Source organism: Erythrolamprus reginae, chromosome 9 (genome assembly GCF_031021105.1).
Source record: "Erythrolamprus reginae isolate rEryReg1 chromosome 9, rEryReg1.hap1, whole genome shotgun sequence".
Taxonomy (NCBI): Eukaryota; Metazoa; Chordata; class Lepidosauria; order Squamata; family Dipsadidae; genus Erythrolamprus; species Erythrolamprus reginae.
Window position 1 is genome coordinate 9,008,763 of NC_091958.1, and position 23,311 is coordinate 9,032,073.

The window sequence follows — 23,311 nt, forward strand, 5'->3', positions numbered from 1 at the left end:
CATCTTTGGCGGATTCTCTATTGCACTGGTTTTCAAAGGGGGCTTAAATCCATTAAAAATTTTAAATCCATTAAAAATTCATAAAATTCTTCTACAGTACTACTGTACTCTATTAAAGAAACTGGTAGGATATCACATGTAGTTCCAGCTGAGAAACATTATAGAATGACTGTTTAATACAAAGGGTGGGTTTTAAAAGTCCAAATAGGTAGTCGCAGCAGGTAGAGTTCTGTACTGCAGGCCACTGAAGCTGACTGTGGATCTGAAGGTCAGCGGTTCAAATCTCATCACCGGCTCAAGGTTGACTCAGCCTTCCATCCTTCCGAGGTGGGTAAAATGAGGACCCGGATTGTGGGGGCAATAGCCTAGCTCTGTTAAAAAGTACTATTGTTAATATGTTGTAAGCCGCCCTGTGTCTAAGGAGAAGGGCGGCATAAAAATTAAATAAACAAACAAACAAACAAACAAACAAACACACACACACACACACACACACATACATACATACATAAAATATACTACTTCATTTTCCATGGGTGGTCTTGGAATGCATCCCCCGTGAAAAACAAGGGATCGCTGTATATAAATATATAAGAAATCTAACATTTAAATACTAAAAACATCAAGTCAAAAATTACATTAAAAACCTAACAAAAATTATGTTCTAAAACCTGTAATTCATTTTAAAAAACCCAATCATCTGGTTTGATAGGCTGCGGTATTTTCTGACAGTGAGAACAATCAACCCATGAAACAGAAGTTGCCTTTGGAGGTTGTGGGAGTTTCATCACTGGAAGCTCTCCAGAAAAGATTTAGGTCTTTAGGTCTTAAGCATAAAACGTATCAAAAAAGACTTCATGAACTCAATCTGTATAGTCTGGAGGACAGAAGGGAAAAGGGGGACATGATCGAAACGTTAAAATATGTTCAAGGGTTAAATAAAGGAGAGAAGTGTTTTTAATAGGAAAGTGAACATGAGAACAAGGGGGCACAATCTGAGGTTAGTTGGGGGAAAGATCAGAAGCAACGTGAGTAAATATTATTTGACTGAAAGGGTAGTAGATGCTTGGGACAAAGTTCCAGCAGACGTGGTTGGTAAATCCACAGGAACTGAATTTAAACATGCCTGGGATAAACATCGATCCATCCTAAGATAAAATACAGGAAATAGTATAAGGGCAGACTAGATGGACCAGGAGGTGTTTTTCTGCCATCAATCTCCTATGTTTCTACGTTTCTAAGATCTGTCAGAAATGGTGTAGGGCAGTGATGGTTAAACTTTTTTGCCATCACGTACCAAAAACGGGGGGAGCGCAGGGGAGGGTCACTCACATGGGTGCCCACACCCATAATTCAATGCGCCCTGTGACTTCACTCCCCTGGTTTTGGCACACAATGGCATGGTGGGCCCGATAGGCCCATTTTTGTCCTTTCCCAAGCTCCAGAGGCTTTTTAGGAGCCTGGGGAGTTTGAAAACGGCGTTTCACACATCTTGGATGCTTTGCGGAGGCCAAAAATGGTCCCTTTCCCAACTTCCGGTGGGACTGGAGCAATAGCGGGTTGCAGCTGGAGCCACTACAGAGAAGGCCCTTCCCCCTATGGCCCTGCCAACCGGCATTGTTTGGCAGATGGGACCTGGAGAAGGCCAACTCTGTGGGCCCTTATTGGCCACAGGGAGGTATTCTGGACGGCTTACAATAATCACAATGTAAAAATATAGATTACAATAACGACGACAGTCAAAAGACAATATAAAAATACATTAATAACCTTAAAAAAAAACATACAAACTCTCAATCATTCATGGCCCCCAGGCTTGCCGGAAAAGCCGGGTCTTAATGGCTTTCCGGAAGACCGGCAGGGTGGGGAAAGTATGGATCTCTGGAGTCAGTTGGTTCCAGAAAACGGAGCCACTACAGAGAAGGCCCTTCCCCCTCTGGCCCTGCCAACTGGCATTGTTTGGCAGACGGGACCTGGAGAAGGCCAACTCTGTGGGCCCTTATTGGCCACAGGGAGGTATTTGTGTAACTATAGAAAAAGTTTGGGCAAAATTTGGCGTCATCTTAGGGAGATGGTGAGAAAATGCAAATTTGAACAGAAGAACTTTGGTGGTGGTGAGGGTAGGGTTTATAGCCTCCAACAGTAATGAATTTACTTTTAATTATAAAAACAATTTTGATCTGTCTTTTTTTTTTTTTTTTAAAAAGGGCGGGGGGCAGAGGACTCTTTTGGCACAGCCGAAAGAATTTAGACTGAGTTGTTTCTGCTTTGAAAGGCATGCTGGAGAGAGATGTATGTTTTGTATCACTGGCGTTAACGTCCTATTTTTGGACCATCCCGACTGCCGGCCAATTTTAAGCATGGACAGTATGCGTTTGTTGGCCAACATGTGTACCTTATGTATTTGACAATAACCCCTTGTTTTTATGGGGTCAGAGAGTTTAACCTTGCTTCAATTCCCCATTCCGTGCACTTCCTTCCTTTGAAAAGGATCACTTTATAAATTGTGTTTCTCGCACCCTCCTGGAAACCCAGGGCAAAATTCTAACTTTCTTCTTCTCGAGACGAATCCCAGTTATTCAGCTGCCGCCAATTCTTAAGATGCTTTGTTATCAACAGCCTCTCAAGAGAAGAATTTTAAATGGTTTCGTGACGGCAGGAAGGCTGCTCGGGAGGGGCTCTTCAGACCGACTGCCAACTTGTCATCATCATCCCATACATGCAGGAAGAAAACAGATAATAAGAAACAAGAGAGGGCTTCATAGCAGCTAATGGATGACATGCTCTTAGCGGGTTCTAGTGTGTCCATTTCATTCCAAAGGCCGGTATAATTTCCAAGCACTGCCCTTTAATTCCAGCAAAAAGAATCAAAACACAAACTTGGTGGAAATGTCCAAAGATGCTTCACCAGAAGAGCCCTTCACTCCTCCACTCGTACGAGATTAGACTTTCAATCCTGGGCCTAGAAAGCTTAGAGCTAAGACGCCTTAAACATGATCTAAGTATTGCCCACAAGATCATATGCTGCAACGTCCTGCCTGTTGGCGACTACTTCAGCTTCAACCACAACAACACAAGAGCACACGACAGATTTAAACTTAATATTCACCGCTCCAAACTTGACTGTAAAAAACACGACTTCAGTAACCGAGTTGTCGAAGCTTGGAACTCATTATCGGACTCCATAGTGTCATCCCCAAACCCCCAACACTTTACCCTTAGATTATCTACGGTTGACCTCTCCAGATTCCTAAGAGGTCAGTAAGGGGTGTGCATAAGTGCACTAGAGTGCACGGAAGCAAACATATCGGTTAAAAAATCCCCAAAATCTCACTCGTGTGCTTGTCCTCACACAAGATTTTGTTTCCACATGCGCAGAACCGGAATCTTGTCCCAGTGACCGATTAGGTCCCACAGAGTGGGCCTTCTCCAGGTCCAGTCGACTAAACAATGTCGGCTGGCGGGACCCAGGGGAAGAGCCTTCTCTGTGGCAGCCCCGACCCTCTGGAACCAGCTCTCCCCGGAGATTAGAACTGTCCCCACCCTCCTTGCCTTTCGTAAACTTCTTAAAACCCACCTCTGCCACCAGGCATGGGGGAATTGAAACATCTCCCCCGGGCCTATACAGTTTATGCATGGTATGTTTGTGTGTATGTTTCTTTTTTAAAAAGGGGTTTTAGTGACTTTTAATTATTAGATTTGTTATATATTGTACTATTACTTTTGTGAGCTGCCCCGAGTCTACGGAGAGGGGCGGCATACAAATCTAATAAATAAATAAATAAATAATAATAATAATAATAATAATAATAATAATAATCGTCGTCATCATCATCATCATCATCATCATCAACATCCACTGGAACTTGTGCTGGAACTACCATTTACCAGTGGCAAAGAACTGGTGGGATCATAAACCCGAAAAAGTGGTCGAAAATGAGCAAGCAAAACTACTGTGGGACTTCCGACTTCAGACTGACCGAATTCTGAAGCAAAACACACCAGACATTGTGATCGTGGAGAAAAAGAAAGTATGGATCATCGACATCGCAATCCCAGGAGACAGCAGAATTGAGGAGAAGCAGCTAGAGAAATTAGTGAAATACGAAGATCTAAAAATCGAGCTGCAACGACTCTGGCATAAGCCAGTGAAAGTGGTCCCAGTGGTACTTGGCACGCTGGATGCAGTGCCAAAGGATCTCAGCGGACATTTAAAAACCATCGGAATTGACAAAATCTCCATCTGTCAATTGCAAAAGGCCACTTTACTGGGATCGGCAAACATAATTCGCCGCTACATCACGCAGTCCTAGGTGCTTGGGAAGCGCCCGACTGGTGATGAAATACGAAATCCAGCATAGTGATCTCGTTTGCTGAGTGGTATTGACATAATAATAATAATAATAATAATAATAATAATAATAATAATAATAATAATAATAATAATAATGGAGGTGTAGATTCCTCGGACAAACAGCATCCAACCAGAGCATTATTTTTGCATTCGCTTGTTTGCTTTTTTGAAAAAGAGAGAGAGAAAAAATCTACGTGAAGTTAAACCAGCGCACTCACTGATCTGGGGTTGGCCAGGAGGGGCCTTGTTTTGAATGTGGGCTTTTTATCAGTTGATGGAGAAAAGCTTCAGAAAGGTCTCCATGAGTTATTTCTGCTTCTGCCACAGGGTGCGATAGAACTCTCATCACTCAGAAAAGCCTCGCAGATAAGCTGGAGCCAAATAAGCAAAGATATCAAATTCGAAGGCATAAACAACACCGAGCCTCCTGAGAATATCCCTTCTCTGTGGCGGCCCCGGCCCTCTGGAACCAACTCCCCCGGGAGATTAGAACTGCCCCCACCCTCCCTGTCTTTCGTAAACTACTCAAGACTCATTTATACCGCCAGGCATGGGGGAGTTGAGATATTCCTTCCCCCTAGGCCATTACAAGTTATGCATGGTATGTTTGTGTGTATGTTTGGTTTTATAATAGGGGTTTTTAGTTGTTTCTTATTATTGGATTGTACATGTTGTGTTTATTATTGTTGTTAGCCGCCCCGAGTCTGCGGAAAGGGGCGGCATACAAATCCAATAAATTATTATTATTATTATTATTATTATTATTATTATTATTATTATTATTATTCTTACTCAAGAGGGGCCAGCGGAGTAAATAAACATCAAATAAATGTCAAAAACAGGGTGTCCTGTATTTTTTCTAAGAGTTTACCGGTAATCATCTTATTTTGAGATAGCTGGTGGAATGGTTGAATAGAGGGGTTTGGAGGGAATGCTACAATTAGCAATGGAATTGATGGATTTGTAAGCATCAGAGTCCAACTCATAGTAGCAGGAGTGGTAAGTAAGAGGAGCGAGCAAACTAAACTCATGAAGTACCCAGCCGTGGGGTCCCATAGACCAGTAGCTGGATTCTTAGCAAGGTGATTCCCCAGGAAAAGCTATTGGTACAGGGAGTCATTGCTCACAGTCGCTCATGCCCTTATCACCTTGAGGTTCGATTACTGCAACGTTCTCTACATGGGGCTACCTCTGAAAAGTGTTCGGAAACTTCAGATCGTGCAGAATGCGGCCGCGAGAGCTATCGTGGGGCTTCCTAGATTTGCCCACGTTTCTACAACACTCCATGGCTTGCACTGGCTGCCGATTGGTTTCCAGTCACAATTCAAAGTGTTGGTAATGATCTTTAAAGCCCTTCATGGCATTGGACCAGAATACCTCCAGAACCGCCTTCTACCGCACGAATCCCAGCGGCCGATAAGGTCCCACAGAGTTGGCCTTCTCTGGGTCCCGTTGACCAAACAATGTTGTTTGGCGGGCCCCAGGGGAAGAGCCTTCTCTGTGGGGGCCCTGGCCCTCTGGAATCAACTCCCCCGGAGATTAGAACTGCCCCCACCCTCCTTGTCTTTCGCAAGTTACTCAAGACCCACCTATATCGCCAGGCATGGGGGAACTAAGACATCTCCCCCAGGCTTTCTTATATTTTATGTTTGGTATGTATGTGCTGTATGGTTTTTAATTGTTGGGGTTTTTTATATAATTTGATTATTAGATTTGTTTCATTATTATCCTGTTTTTTATTACTGTTGTGAGCCGTCCTGAGTCTTCGGAGTGGGGCGGCATACAAATCTAATTAATAATAATAATAATAATAATAATAATAATAATAATAATAATAATAATAATCAACACAAGGATAGGATGTTTCCAGTGATGGGCTGCACTTGGTATCGATGGGATCGGCAATCCATTAGAAAAAATGGAGATGCGTACACTATAAATGACCTATAAAGCCCTACATGGCATCGGACCAGAATACCTTTGGAACTGTCTTCTGCCGCACCAATCCCAGAGACCAATTAGGTCCCACAGAGTTGCCCTTCTCCGGGTCTCGTCGACTAAACAATGTCGTCTGGTGGGCCCCAGGGGAAGAGCCTTCTCTGTGGCAGCCCCGGCTCTTTGGAATCAACTCCCCCTGGAGATCGGAACCACCCCCACCCTCCTTGCCTTTCGTAAACTACTCAAGACCCACCTATGTCATCAGGCAGGGGGAAATTGAGCCCCTGGGTTTATATTATTTATGTATGGTATGTGGTTGTATGCAATTGCCTGCTGTGTAGAAACTTCCTAGTGAGTCAATTGCTGAGCCATCAAACCACACCCATCCACCAGTATTTATAGAAGGAAGGCAGCTCAGGTCTCGCTGTGTTCGCCCTAGAACAAGAACAGAAGCACCAGCCTGAAGATGACAAGTGGGACCTCGTCGAAACATCACCAGAAATTTCTGAATCCTACACGGGAAGAAACCCGAATATACCAACATATGTCAGATGTTTTTTTGCTGAATTTGAAAATTAAGGGAGACTAGGATAGATCTATTTCGGCCTTATTTTGGCCTCATCAGCTAGCCATACCCACTGGGACTTGAACCTGCAACCTTTGCCTTGTAAGGCAGAGAATTGTCCTCTAGGCTACAGTATCCAATCCCTTCAGCTCTGCACCAGGGAAGGGTTACATATTTTTGTGTCGAATCACCCTGGTGTATTGAAGGAACACCACAGCTCCTTATTTGCCTCTCGGCCCAACCCAGGGCCATTTCCAAGGCAGTTAATTTTATTGATAGCTGACAATTCTATCTGTATGTGTCACATGGGTTTTTTTTTTTTGCTGAATTTGAAAATTAAGGGAGACTAGGATAGATCTATTTCGGCTTTATTTCAGCCTCATCAACTAGCCATACCCACTGGGACTTGAACCTGCAACCTTTGCCTTATAAGGCAGAGAATTATCCTCTAGGCTACAGTATCCAATCCCTTTAGCTGACGGTCTTGGTCTATTCGGGTTTTTTCCCGTGTAGGATTTAGAAATTTCTGGCAACGTTTCGACGAGGTCCCACTCGTCATCTTCAGGCTGGTGCTTCTGTCCTTGTTCTAGGGCAAACACAAAGTTATATCTTTGTATACTACCAATACACACTTGACAAAATAAAATAAATAAATAAAATAAAATAAAGTCCTTATTGGAACCATTGATTGGTGTGTCTGGAACAGATTATCCTAAGTGAGCAAGGGTGACGAATGGAAGCAACTAGAGATAATGGACTGTTCATTCTTTCACTTTCACATTGTCCAAGGTGTCCAGCACCTCTTGATTGCTATCATTCAACCTACCTGCTCAATCATCGACCTCTCACCTATGTCTGCAAACTGTTAAGAAGAAACAGTAACTTGGAAATAGTGGGATACGATAACTTCCACTTTCTTTGACTTCCTGTGTTGTCCACGTTGACACCGCCATAAATGTCTTTTTATTTTTGCAAGGAGTGGGTATAATTGACCTTGTGGGATTCTTTTCCCCCCCAACTTTTCTAGACTAAAGATAAGCCAGAACCTGAAGACAAGGGTTCAAAAGCAAAGCATGCACCACCCAAGAAAGGAATACAGACAGAAAGCAGGAATTCTTTGGAAGGTATTTACAAATACTTTCGGTTGGATAATGTTGGGTCAGTATCTTTAATGTATGGTAATCAATTAATAGGATTGTTTAAGGCCAGAGAATGACCTCCAAATGCTTCAGATTACTAACATCTTAACTTTTTATTGACCCTACTAGTTGGGGATAATGGACGTTGATGTCCAATAATCTGGAAAACACCAGGTTGCGTATCTTTGATTTAAAATTGTGTAATAAAATTGCATGTGTTTGGGTTCATACAACACCCCACATTCTAAACCCATTTTCTATTCACAGAGCAAGCAATGACTAATCACAGTGTAGCTTAATGTGGCAGTTTCCTACAGCTAGGTTTTCACAAGATATTGAATTGTGAAACTATTTAAAGCCTTGTTAACCCTTGAAACTAGAGGTTGGCAGAATTTTTCAGTGCCCACTCACCCAATGGCTGACCTCAGATTAGAGTTTAGCAATTTAGTCATGAAGATTCAATAATTAATGTGCCCACCACTTTGTAACTTGCTTAATCTTGCTTAAATTCACTAACCTATATAGTGGTACCTTTACTTACAAGCTTAATTCATTCCGTGACTAGGTTCTTAAGTAGAAAAGTTTATAAGAAGAAGCAGTTTCCCCCCATAGGAATCAATGTAAAAGCAAATATTGTGTTCGATTGGGGAAACCACAGGGAGGGTGGAGGCCCTGTTTCCTCCCAGGAGATTCCTAGAGAGGTCCCATGGAGGCTTCTCCCCATCTTTTCCGGCCCTGTTTCCTCCCAGGAGATGCCTAGAGAGGCCCCATGGAGGCTTCTCCCCATCTTTTCCGGCCCTGTTTCCTCCCAGGAGATTCCTAGAGCGGCTCCACAGACACTTCTTCCCACCTTTCCCGGCACTGTTTCCTCCCAGGAGATTCCTAGAGAGGCCCCACAGACACTTCTTCCCACCTTTCCCGGCACTGTTTCCTCCCAGGAGATTCCTAGAGCGGCCCCACAGACACTTCTCCCCACCTTTCCCGGCCTTGTTTCCTCCAAGGAGATTCCTAGAGAGGCCCCAGGGAGGCTTCTCCCTGCCTTTTCCGGTTACAATTTTGGAGGCTCAGATTTGTAAGTGGAAAATGGTTCTTGAGAAGAGACAAAAAAATCTTGAACACCCGGTTCTTATCTAGAAAAGTTTGTAAGTAGAGGCGTTCTTAGGTAGAGGTGCCACTGTACTCTCTTTTTTTCTCATTCAACTTCAGTTATGCACCGTATATCCTGACAGTTAGAACAATTAATCAGTGGAACAGCTTGCCTCCAGAAGTTGTGAATGCCCCAATACTGGAAGTTTTTAAGAAGATGTTGGAGAACCATCTGTCTGAAGTAGTGTAGGGTTTCCTGCCTAAGCAGGGGGTTGGACTAGAAGACCTCCAAGGTCCCTTCCAAATCTGTTGTTATTATTATTATAGAACCCATTACTGATATACAGTGTTCCCTCGATTTTCGCAGGGGATGCGTTCCAAGACCGCCCGCGAAAGTCGAATTTCCGCGAAGTAGAGATGCGGAAGTAAATACACTATTTTTCAAGCCTTCCCTTAACACTTTAAAACCCTAAATTGCAATTTCCCATTCCCTTAGCAATCATTTAGATTATTACTCACAATGTTTATTTATTAAAGTTTATTTTAAAAAAATGTTTTTTAAAGGCAGATGAAAGTTTGGCAATGACATATGACGTTATCGGGCGGGAAAAAATGTGGTATAGGGGGGGAAACCGCGAAGTATTTTTTAATTAATATTTTTGAAAAACCGTGGTATAGACGTTCCGCGAAGTTCGAACCCGCGAAAATCGAGGGAACGCTGTAGTCTCTGGACACTGATGTACACCTTTCAGAAATGTTGAAAGGTTACACACCCATAGTTTTAAGTTGTTTTTTGCAAGATGGACTCTTGTCAATGTTCCCCAGCGTTATTTCATTCCTGTTGAAAACATTTTTGCAGAAAACAAAACGGGGACCAAGTTGGATGAGCAACACGGAACACGTGAAAAGGTAAACTCGTCCAGCGTGGTCCTTTCGGAGGAGGACTCCCGACCATGCGCTATGGAGAAGATGGCTCAGCTTGAACCGACGGAGCCTTTGGGATGGGCCAATGGCTCCAAGGATTGTCCCAGACAAAAAGAAACAGGGAAGAGAGATCTCATCCAGATGGATGATCCTTTCTGCTCGAGTGGTAGCAATCTGACAGAAACCCAAAATATGGATAAAGAAAAATCTCCCCAGAATCAGGGGACTTCGAAATGGAAGGGGGGAGAAAGAAGTGGACTTGACGTTCCTGCTGGAGAAGCTGTGTCTTCTACTTCGAAGTTTGATGGCGAAGTTATAAGGGCAAGGTAATTGGTACTGTATGTTTTGGAGTATAAGACGCACCTAGATTTTAGAGATGGAAAACAAGGGGAAAAAGTACAGTGGTACCTCTCCTTAAGAACTTAATTCGTTCCATGACCAGGTTCTTAAGTAGAAACATTCTTAAGTAGAAGCAATTTTTTGCCTTAGGAATCAATGTAAAAGCAAATAATGTGTGCAAACCCATAAGGAAAGAAATAAAAGCTCGGAATTTGGGTGGGAGGAGGAGGAGGAGGAAGAAGAGGAGGAGGACAGTCGCTGCCGAAGGAAGAAGGTGAGGTGAGCGCCCCCTTTTGCCTTTCTGCACCCAGGCACTCCGGGAGGCAACTTTGTGTTGGGTATACGAGAGGCAGCGCGAGGGAGTCACCACTGTGAAGTGGTTTATTCCCTCTCCAAGCGCCCAGAGAAAGGAAAATGCTTTGTTCGCTCTGGGCTGCCAAAGCCTCCTTAAGCACCACCAAAAGGCTCCTCTGGCAGCCCAGAAAAGTCCAAGATGGCCGGGATTAAAGGGGGAATGGCAGGAAACTGGCCAGGCCCTCGTGCCGCTCTCAGATTTCCTGGAAAATTTTTCCGGGCTCGGGTTCTTAAGAAGAGGCAAAACAATCTTGAGCACCTGGTTCTGATCTAGAAAAGTTCTTAAGTAGAGGCGTTCTTAAGTAGAGGTACCACTGTATTCTGAACCAAATGGCATAGTAATATATTATTTAATAAAATACCGGTGTAGCAGAATACTTTTTACAACCATGTATACTTTTTACAACCATGAACACTTTTTACAAACTTCAAACTTGGCAGCTTTAAGACTAGTGAACTTCAACTCCCAGAATTCCTTCTCCAGTCCTGCTAGCTCAGGAATGGGAGTTGAAGTCCACAAGTCTTTAACCTGCCAGGTTTGAAGACCCTTGCACCCCTAACCCAGGGGTCTTCAAACTTGATATCTTTAAGACTAGTGGACTTCAACTCCCAGAATTCATCCTCCAGTCATGCAAGATTGGGTTAATTAGAAGGTAAAAATATAGCTAAATATATAAAAATATAGATCTGAATATAGAAGCATTTTTGTTATTACGTTATTTCTGATATGTAGATTGTTTTCTTAATGTCACCAGTATATTTTGTATTATTATTATTTTATTATTATTTATTAGATTTGTATGCTGCCCCTCTCCGAAGATTTGGGGCGGCTCACAACAGCAATAAAAAACAGTATAATAATGAAACAAATCTAATAATAAAATTACATAAAAAACCCCCAACAATTAAAAAACCATGCAACACATACATACCAAACATAAAATATAAGAAATGCCATAATAATGATGCTGTTCCGTGGATTGAAAAACTATATACATTTTTGAAATCAGAATAGAAAAATGATTTAGAAATGTACAAGGTCAACTACAATGATTATAAAAATATTTTTTAATAGACCTGTGTTACCTTTGCTACAGAGATAATGTCCACTAGGGGGCATCAACAGACAAAAAAAAACCTCCAATGCATTTGAACTGAATGTTATGCAAACGGCCCTTCTCTTTTTTTTACAAATACTGTACTGTATTGTAGTATTTTTTTCCCAAGGAGAAGAAGAGTACAGTATTAGGCACTCGGAATCACTCATCCAGTTAACTCTGCTTAATATTCTCTTCCCAGGGAAGCATAACAATTTGCCACATCTCAGATTTCAATATTTACACATTTAGAGATCACTTTAAACCTTTGGGGATTGCTAAACGATTTCTTCCCGTCGCTTGGTATAGAAGAAGTGGTAAAAAGAGAAGATGGTATCACTCATATTTGTTGTTTATGGCTCTACTCACTGGTTTTAGAGCCGCGCTGGCACAATGGTTAGAGTGCAGCACTGCAGGCTACTTCAGCTAACTGCTAGCTGTAAGTTCAGCAGTTCAAATCTCACCGCCGGCTCAAGGTTGACTCAGTCTTCCATCCTTCCGACGTGGGTCAAATTAGGACCCAAATTGTGGGGGCAATAGGCTGATTCTATAAACCGCTAAGAGAGGGCTGTAAAAGCACTGTGAAGCGAGATATACGCCTAAATGCTATTGCTATTGCTAATGTTATTGCTATTTTGTTAGTGCTATGTTGGTTATGACCTATAAAGCCCTTCATGGCATCGGACCAGAATATCTCCGAGACCACCTTCTGCTGCACGAATCCCAGCGACCGATTAGGTCCCACAGAGTGGGCCTTCTCCGGGTCCCGTCAACTAAACAATGTCGGTTGGCGGGCCCCAGGGGAAGAGCCTTCTCTGTGGTGGCCCCGACTCTCTGGAACCAGCTCCCCCCAGAGATTAGAACTGCCCCTACCCTCCTTGCCTTTCGCAAACTCCTTAAAACCCACCTTTGTCGTCAGGCATGGGGGAACTGAGATATCTCCCCCGGGCCTATATAATTTATGTATGGTATGTTTGTAGGTATGTCTGCTTAAAAATGGGTTTTTTTAACTATTTTAAATTTTAAATTGTAAATTATTAGATTTGTCAGGAACTGTTTTATTGTGTTGTGAGCCGCCCCAAGTCTATGGAGAGGGGCGGCATACAAATCTAATAAATAAATAAATAAATAAATAAAATAAATAAATATTTTCAGCCCACTGGCTGGGGAATTCTGGGAGTTGGAGTCCAGAATTGCCATGGTTAGACATCCCCCCTCCCAGGATTAAAGGATTGGAGAGTTGCTGCAGTTAGAGTAGTCAGTGTTGAAGTACCATTTGTTGGAGGTCAGGGGAATAGGCAGCCAATAGGTGAAGGAAGGAAGTATTTGCAGGAACCCCCTAAAGCTAAGGTGCCCTCGAAGGAGAGCAGGACTGAGCCCACAGAAGAACTGAAAGGAGCCCGGTCTCCCAATAAGAGAAGCGAACAAATTCCTAAACTGTCAGGTCCTCCTTCTCCAGAGCTGCTTCCATTTGGTACCCTTGAGTACCATTTGTTGGGGGTCAGGGAAAAGGGAGGGTCTTGCCTTCTCTTTCTGCTCAAGATCCTCATGGACAATTGGTGGGCTTTGGCCTGATTCAGCATGGCTCTTCTTAGGTTCTTATGTAGGATGTAAAGGAGCATGGACCTATTGTATCATCATATCATAGAATACAGCTCACCTGTATGGAACCCACATTGCATACCTGACATCAACACAATTGAGAGAGTCCAGAAATATTTCACAAGAAGAGTCCTTCACTCCTCTTCTCACAACAAAATACCTTACTCCGCCAGACTTGAAATTCTTGGTTTAGACAACTTACAACTCCGTCATCTCCGTTCCGACTTAATTATAGTTCATAAAATCATATATCAAAATGTCCTACCTGTTAACGACTACTTCACCTTCAATCGCAACAACACATGAGCACAAAATTGATTTAAACTAAATGTCAACCGCTCCAAACTTGACTGCAAAAAAATACGACTTCAGCAACAGAGTAATCAATGCCTGGAATGCACTACCTGATTCTGTGGTTTCTACTCCTAACCCCAAAACCTTTAACCTTAGACTATCTACAATTGACCTCTCCTCCTTTCTAAGAGGTCTGTAAGGGGCGTGCATAAGCGCACCATTGTGCCTACCGTCCCTGACCTATTGTCTACTTTTTATCATTACTTATCTAATGTTTTATATGTACAAATTATCACCCTATAATTGTTTGACAAATAAACAAACAAACAAACAAACAAACAAACAAATAAATATCCATATCCACTATATGATCTCTGTTGGCCTTCCTCAGATCAGATTCCTCAGAACATACAACCCATGGTGCCCAATCATTTACTATGGTCCTCAGGTCCTGCCCTAAGTCCATCAGCAACTTTCCTAGGCATTTGAGGTCTACCACCAAGACATTTGAGACGAGAAACACAGGTGTACTGCATAAATCCCCAAATCAGGAAAGACTTAATAGACTCAATCTGTATAGTCTGGAGGACAGAAGGGAAAGGAGGGACATGATCGAAACATTTAAATAGGTGAAAGGGTTAAATAAGGCTCAGGAGGGAAGTGTTTTTAATAGGAAAGTGAACACAAGAACAAGGGGACACAATCTGAGGTTAGTTGGGAGAAATATTATTTTACTGAAAGAGTAGTAGATCCTTGGAACAAACTTCCAGCAGACGTGGTAGATAAATCCACAGGAACTGAATTTAAACATGCCTGGGATAAACATATATCCATCCTAAGATAAAATACAGAAAATAGTATAAGGGCAGACTAGATGGATCATGAGGTCTTTTTCTGCCGTCAGTCTTCTATGTTTCTATGTTTCTAAGATCAGAAGCAACGTGAGAAAATATTATGTGACTGAAAGAGTAGTAGATGCTTCAAACAAACTTCCAGCAGATGTGGTTGGTAAATCCACAGTAACACTGAATTTAAACATGCCTGGGATAAACATATATCCACCCTAAGATAAAATACAGGAAATAGTATAAGGGCAGACTAGATGGACCGTGAGGTCTTTTTCTGCCGTTAATCTTCTATGTTTCTATGTTTTTATCACTTAACTAGGCTTTGGCCGTATAGAGAATGGGGGTGACACACATGACACCTTTAAAGCCTCCAATTTGAAGTAAAGCTCTTCCTATGTCCATGCCTTCCTTGAAGCAACTGGGGTAAAATCTTGATTAAATGAAACTCAAAAGTTACCAAGGAAAGATCTAAACTTAATTTCTTTTCAGGTCTTCCGTCGTTGCACAGATGAACGATGCTCCAGATAAAACTTTGAGAAGCAAAGAAGGAAGCGTTGGTGATTCTGCAGGTAGACAGCCAACAGGTGAAGGAAGGAAGCATTTGCAGGAACCTCCTAAAACTAAGGAGCCCTCGAAGGAGAGCAGGACTGAGCCCATGGAAGAATTGAAAGGAGCTCGGTCTCCCAATAAGAGAAGCGAACAAATTCCTAAACTGTCAGGTCCTCCTTCGCCAGCGCTGCTTCCAAAGCCTGAAGACAAGGGAGAACGTCAATGCAAGGGTCTCCCATGTCCAGTTTCCACCCCAAAAGACTTTGGTGAAGATCTGGGAGCATCGGGAAAACCCCCCAAGGAGACGGCAAAGACCGGCAAAGACATCAAGGCAGAAACCGTGGAACCGCGGAGATTTTCTTTAGTGAGACGAGAAAGCAGATCCAGACAGGGAGCGGAGAAAGTTTCAGAGATAACTTCGTTCGTAGCAGCCACCACCAAGGCAGGAGAGACGGTCCTCGGTAAGTAGCCATTTCTGGATCAGTTGCACACAATCTCGCTGGGGTTGTATCTACTTACAACAGAGGTCGGTTCCGACCAGTTCAGACCGGTTCACTCAAACTGTGGGCGTGGCTTATTTTGTGGGTGTGTTTGCTGGCCATGTGACCAGGTGGGAGTGGCTTGATGATCATGTGACCGAGGGGTGGCTTAAAGGTCATGTAACTGGTTTAAAGGTGGCCAACTTGATGTCACTCACGTCAAGGGTTAGGGCTTGGGTTAGAGTGCCTGGCCTCTCCTTGCCTCAAAGAGATATAATTCCCCTCTCTATTTACTATTACTAAACATCCAAAATATACTCTTTAATTCTATGTATATAGGCCATATGTGTACATACATATCACACACAGGCACACAAAATATACATTATCTACTACAGTGTTTCCCCGAAAATAAGACAGCATCTTATATTAATTTTTGCTCCCAAAGATGTGCTACGTCTTATTTTCAGGGGATGTCTTATTTTTTTCAATGAATTGTATCCTGTATCCTGCTGCAGCAAAAATTCATGTTGGATGCGTGTTGGATGTGTTTTAAATCTGATTGATGAAGCGTTTTGGGATGCAATTTATGGACAGCAGTGTTATCTATGTTCTGTTCAGGGATGCTGCGAAACGAAACATCTCCTACGTCTTACTTTCGGGGGATGCCTTATATTAGGCAATTCTACAAAACCTATGTCTTACTTTTGGGGGTGACTTATTTTCGGGGAAACAGGGTATATAAACGGTATGTGCATGTACACACACGCATGCACAGCTCTTCTAAAATTATACACATTCAACCTCATTTACTGCAATAGGAAAGTATGTGCAGAAACTAACACATGCATTGCCATCGGCTTTTTTTTTGATTTTTTTTTTGCATTCATGCAAAGGAAGCGAACTGGCAGCAAGGAAAGAAAGAAAGGAAGGAAAGAAAGAAAGAAAGAAAGCAAGGAAGGAAAGAAAGGAAGGAAGGAAGGAAAGAAAGAAAGCAAGGAAGGAAAGAAAGAAAGAAAGGAAAGGAAGGAAGGAAGGAAAGAAAGAAAGAAAGAAAGAAAATATTTTTAGCTCTGGGTTAAAATGAGGGGTCCTTCGGACTCTCTAAGCTTGCTTGATTCCTTGAAGATGTTTTATTACCCAAACTAGTGACATTATCCGTGCTAGTACCAAAGAGGAAGGGAGGAAGAAAGGAAGGGAGGGAGGGAATAGGAGAGAGAGAGAGAGGGAGAAAGAAAGAAAGAAAGAAAGAAAGAAAGAAAGAAAGAAAATTTGTAGCTCAGAGTTAAAATGAGCAGTCCTCGGGACTCTTTGAGCTTGCTTGCTTCCTTGAAGATGTTTCACTACCCAAACCAGGTAACATCATCAGTGCTTCTGAAAGAGGCCGATGAAAGATGTCAAGATGATGTTCAACTGTCTGCTGCAAGCTATGTCCCTCTGTTTCTTCCTCAGATGACAGTCCTCCTCCTCCAGCTCCTTTCGAACATCGCCTTGTCAGCATCAAACAAACCGATTTAACTGCTTTGTACACTGTCAGCCACGATGAAGTACTGGGAGGGTAAGTTTCAGTATAGCATGACCATGAAGCCATGACTTTGCAAGTAATTTCTCAATCCTCCAGTTGTATAAATGCATCACTTATTTTGAAGGGGTGGTTTAATTTTTTAAGTCTGTTGTAAGACCGTCACAAATTCAGTATGGTCCTCATATTATTAGTTTGCAGGGACTGTTTTTGCATATGGTTAGCTAGTGCAATGCCGATCACAGCACCCACGTTCATAGAACATAGGAATTATTTCAAAGGAAGGACTTAAATAATATTCTTAACCAGGCCAGTAAAAATTCTGGCAATTGTAAGATGCTAAACTCACTGTAATTTGCGGAGTACAAGATGCACTTTATTATTATTATTATTATTATTATTATTATTATTATTATTATTATTGTTGTTGCTGTTGTTGCTGTTGTTGTTGTTGTTGTTGTTGTTTGTTGTTTGTTGTTGTTGTTGTTGTTGTTGTTATTATTATTATTATTATTATTATTATTATTATTATTTATTAGATTTGTATGCCACCCCTCTCCATAGACTCGGGGCAGCTTACAGCAATGATAAAAACAGTATATAATGACAAATCTAATAGTTAGAATCTAAAATAACAATAATACATTTAAGAAGTCTAAAAGAACAAGAAACCCCAATGTATAAAAAGCATACATACAGTCATATCATACACAGAAAATTACATAGGCAGGGGGAGATGTTTCAGTTCCCCCACGCTTGACGACAGAGGTGGGTTTTAAGAAGTTTACGAAAGGCAAGGAGGGTGGGGGCAGTTCTAATCTCTGGAGGGAGCTGATTCCAGAGGGTCGGAGCGACCACAGAGAAGGCTCTTCCTCTGGGTCCCGCCAAACGACATTGTTTTAGTTTAGTTTTTGCAGAAGGAAAATAGGGAAAAGAATCTACTTACCAGATATTTATCTGGCTAGCATCCTTTGTCTGGTCAGCTTCAGCACATTATTTTATCCCCTAGTTAGGGCTATAAAAAAACATTATTCAGAGAGAGTAACAATGAAAGAGCTTGCAAGCCTGTAAGAGCTGGGAACATCATTAGCTTCTAGAAAGAAACATTCGGAGCACGTAGAGCAGTGGGAAAAAACCCTGCAAAGACTTAGGGCTTGGAAAACATTCTTTGCAGAGAGTAACAATGAAAGAGCTTGCAAGCTGGTAAGAGCTGGGAACATTGTTAGTACCTGGTTAGGGGTGGAAAGAAACATTTGGAGCAAGGAGAACAATGGAAAGAACCCTGCAAAGACTTCGGGCTTGGAAAACATTCTTTGCAGAGAGTAACAATGAAAGAGCTTGCAAGGTGGATCTAAACCACCCTGAGTCCTCAGAGAGGGGCGACATATAAATACAATAGATAGATACATAGATAGATAGATAGATAGATAGGTAGTAGATAGATAGATAGATAGGTAGTAGATAGATAGATAGATAGATAGATAGATAGATAGATAGTAGATGGATGGATGGATGGATGGATGGATAGATAGATAGATAAACAAACAAACTCAGCCCACATTGGTTGGGTGAAAGTCTCGCTCACTCTGAATAGAGGTATGAAGTTGCAGAGGTTGGGATGAAGCCTCTACAATTTGCCCATTCCACACCCGAAGAGATTTTGCTGTGTGTTGAAACCTCCTTGGCAAAACAACTTCACCAACGTATCCTGGAAGGTTGGTAGAAACCTGATGCTGGAAGAAAAGTTCGGAGGAACATTTGCTTTGATCTAATGACACTTTCTTGGGTAGCCCGGAGAAGAGAGACAGGCCACCTGTGCTGCCATAGCTTGCTTCTAATGGATGGAAAATTAAGGTCACAAATTTCTGCTTGGCAATCTCAGCAGACATTTCCTTGTAAAAGAAGAAGAAGAAGGAATTACCGGTACTCGGTTTACATTTTTGACCTTAGGAAAGTAGCCACTTGTATACATTTGTGGCCTAAATATTCCCCATCCTATAGAAGTTGTTATGTTAAAGGGTTAAATAAGGTTCAGGAGGGAAGTGTTTTTAATAGGAAAGTGAACACAAGAACAAGGGGACACAATCTGAAGTTAGTTGGAGGAAAGATCAAAAGCAATGTGAGAAAATATTATTTCACTGAAAGAGTAGTAGATCCTTGGAACAAACTTCCAGCAGACGTGGTTGGTAAATCCACAGTAACTGAATTTAAACATGCCTGGGATAAACATACAGGAAATAGTATAAGGGCAGATTAGATGGACCATGAGGTCTTTTTCTGCCGTCAGTCTTCTATGTTTCTATGTTTCTAAGTTGTAAATAAATGGGGTAGAGAGTTCCTAATTTTACTCATTGGCTTTGGCCTCGTTTAGAAAGTGATCAGCCTAGCCCAAAATTATTCCCTATAGAAAATTATTATAGGGAAAATTATTCCCTATAGAAAATTATTCCCTATACAAAGGCTATAGAAAATGTTACATAGATGGCATTTACTACTGGCAGGGTTAGCTAAAACGTTTAAAAATAGGTCTAGCAAATGTTGGAAATGTAACCAAAAGATTGGGCACATTTTATCACATGTGATGGACTTGTACTAAAACAAAAAAATTCTGGCCAAAAATATATAGGTGGCCAGAAAATGTAACAGGGAAACATATAGATTTTAAACCTCAAGTATTTTTTTTAGCTAGGGACGATATCAGAAAAAACCTGATAAGAGAAATATTAATATATTTAACAGCAGCGGGGATTATCTTCACACAATATTGGAAAGATGAAGAAACAACACAAATGAAGAGATAATTAAGAAGATATTAGTCTGTGCAGAAATGGACAGGCTTATATTGAAAATCAAACAGAAAGAAGGCATATGTTTGTTTGGTTTTTAATAAGGGTTTTTTAATTATTTTAAATATTAGATTTGTCATATGCTGTTTTATTATTGTTGTTAGCCGTCCCGTGTCTACGTAGATGGGTGGCATAAAAATCAAATAAATAAATAAATAGATAGATAGATAGATAGATAGATAGATAGATAAATAGATAGATAGATAAACAGACAAACAAACAAACAAACAAACAAACAAATTAGAATATTATCAAACCTGGAATTTATTTTAATCAATAGTTGGAAAAAAAGGGTGGAGTAACAATGACATTTGTATTGCTAAGCAAATTTAATACCTAGACAATGTTTATAGAATGGAATGGAATCAAATGGAATAGAATATACAGTAATTTTATTGGCCAAGTGTGATTGGACACACAAGGAATTTGTTTTGGTGCATATACTTTCAGTGTACATAAAAGAAAAGATAAGTTTGTCAAGAATCATAAGGTACAACACTTAATGATAGTTGGGTTACAAATAAGCAATTAAATCATATTAGGAACCACTCAAGATAAATTGTAAGGATACAAACAACAAAGTTACAGTCATACAGATACAGTCATGGGTGATGGGAATGATGGGAAGATTAATAGTAATGAAGACTTAGGAAATACAGTGGTACTTAATTTGTTCTGTGACCAGGTTCTTAAGTAGAAAAGTTTGTAAGTAGAAGCAATTTTTCCCATAAGAATCAATGTAAAAGCAAATAATGCATGCAAACCCACTAGGAAATAAAAGCTCGGAATTTGGGTGGGAGGAGGAGGAGGAGGAAGAAGAGGAGGAGGACAGTTGCTGCCGAAGGAAGAAGGTGAGGTGAGGGGAATCAAAAAAATCCAAAACTTAAAAGAAAAAAAAGAGGGACTCTAAGGCGGCAAGGAGGAGCACACGCCTCCCTCCATTGGCTCTGGGCTGCCAAAACTCCTTAAGCGCCAATGAAAGGCTCCTCTGGCAGCCCAGAAAAGCCAGAGATGGCCGGGATTAAAGGGGGAATGGTAGGAAACTGGCTGGGCCTCCGTGCTGCTCTCAAATTTCCTGGGAAATTTTTCTGGGCTCAGGTTCTTAAGTTGAAAATGGTTCTTAAGAAAGAGGCAAAAAAAAATCTTGAACACCCGGTTCTTATCTAGAAAAGTTCTTAAGTAGAGGCGTTCTTAGGTAGAGGTACCACTGTAGTTTGATATTGGTGAGGGAATTATTTGTTTAGCAGAGTGATGACGTTTGGGAAAACACTGTTCTTGTGTCTAGTTGTTTTGGCGTGCAGTACTCTATAGTGTCATTTTGAGTTGAAACAGTTTGTGCCCAGGATGTGAGGGGTCTGTATATATTTTTACAGCCCTCTTATTAAGCACTAAGTAATGTAACTAATAGAAAATTAATAAAATTGATTTAAAAAACCCCCTTATTCCCTCTTTTTGATTATTCATTGCCTAAGTACAACCGGCAAAGCATGTACAATTACAGAACCCACGGCATTATTATTATTATTATTATTATTATTATTATTATTATTATTATTATTATTATTATTATTATTTAGATTTGTATGCCGCCCCTCTCTGTAGACTCAGGATGGCTTACAGCAATGATAAAAACAATATATAATGACAAATCTAATAATCTAAAATAACAATAATGCATTTAAAAAGTCTAAAAAAATCAAGAAAACCCAATATATAAAAACATACAATCATATACAAAAAACTACATAGGCAGGGGGAGATATTTCAGTTCCCCCATGCTTGACGACAGAGGTGGTTTTTTTTGTTTTTTTAAAATAAATTTTTATTAATTTAAAATACATATACAGTATACACATTTACAAAAATGTAAGATAAATAATCAAACCATAAATTGAAACAAGACATAACTAACACGTACAAACACAAAAAGAAAAATAATCCTAATAATATAGCTAATTACTTATTTAAGTACACTAAACAATAATAACAATAACAATAAACAAATAACATAATATATATATTTTAAGTTTGAGTTCTCCTGTGAGGGGGAAAGTTATAAGTCACATTTCAAATTATCTTCTGGTGAGGTAGCTAGAGGTATAACAAGCAGGAAGAGGGAGATTATGATCCCGCTATATAGAGCGCTGGTGAGACCGCATTTGGAATACTGTGTTCAGTTCTGGAGACCTCACCTACAAAAAGATATTGACAAAATTGAACGGGTCCAAAGACGGGCTACAAGAATGGTGGAAGGTCTTAAGCATAAAACGTATCAGGAAAGACTTCATGAACTCAATCTGTAGAGTCTGGAGGACAGAAGGAAAAGGGGGGACATGATCGAAACATTTAAATATATTAAAGGGTTAAATAAGGTCCAGGAGGGAAGTGTTTTTAATAGGAAAGTGAACACAAGAACAAGGGGACACAATCTGAGGTTAGTTGGGGGAAAGATCAAAAGCAACATGAGAAAATATTATTTTACTGAAAGAGTAGTAGATCCTTGGAACAAACTTCCAGCAGACGTGGTAGATAAATCCACAGTAACTGAATTTAAACATGCCTGGGATAAACATATATCCATCCTAAGATAAAATACAGAAAATAGTATAAGGGCAGACTAGATGGACCATGAGGTCTTTTTCTGCCGTCAGACTTCTATGTTTCTATATTTCTATGTGAAGTATATCTTCGGTATCCACTATTTTTTCCTTTTGGTTATCCATATTTTTTTTGATTATTTTTATTTTCTTAACCGCCTTCATACATTCTTGTTTTAATTCGTTTAATTTCATACAGATTTTTCCTAAAAATTACTGTATATAAATAGTGGGTTTTAAGGAGTTTGTGAAAGGCAAGATCGTCATATTTTGCTCCACAATGAAAGAATACAACTGGGGAGTAAGATTTTAACATAAGCATCAAACAACTGTCTGGAAATATCAAGCTTAATCCTGCCTAAGCTGGGGGAAAGAAGAGCTTGCAGACTCCTGACCTCTTGATTCCGTTCGCTTTGTACCAAGTTATTTTTAATTGATGATAAGAATAGTTGGTCTCAGGAGGCCGCGTGTTTTCCCCACCCCCCCGAGTTGTTTTCCTTGTGGGTTTCATCGCTTTGTGTTCTCCATCTTTCAACAGCGGGCGTTTCGGTCAAGTCCACAAATGTACGGAAAAGTCCACGGGGTTCTGTTTGGCTGCCAAAATCATCAAGGTGAAATTAGCAAAAGAAAGGGTAAGAAGTGCCTCTTAAAAAAAAAAAAAAAAAAGAAAACCAAAAGACCAGGATTAAAAGAGACTTCCTATTTCATTTTTTCTTTTTTCAAAATAATTTTTATTGCAATTTTACAAGCTAAAAACAAAACAAGATGCAAAACAAAT

At 40.8% G+C, this 23,311-nt stretch overlaps 1 protein-coding gene across 1 annotated transcript in view; it reads left to right on the plus strand.

The window, feature by feature from the left end:
• MYLK3 (myosin light chain kinase 3) overlaps positions 1-23,311 on the plus strand; it is a 40,396-nt gene that overhangs the window by 7,079 nt on the left and 10,006 nt on the right. The window contains exons 2-6 of the mRNA XM_070761640.1: positions 7,885-7,981; positions 9,942-10,332; positions 15,030-15,550; positions 17,021-17,126; positions 23,072-23,165. Coding sequence (XP_070617741.1) covers positions 7,885-7,981; positions 9,942-10,332; positions 15,030-15,550; positions 17,021-17,126; positions 23,072-23,165 — 1,209 coding nt within the window. The remainder of the gene's footprint in view (positions 1-7,884; positions 7,982-9,941; positions 10,333-15,029; positions 15,551-17,020; positions 17,127-23,071; positions 23,166-23,311) is intronic.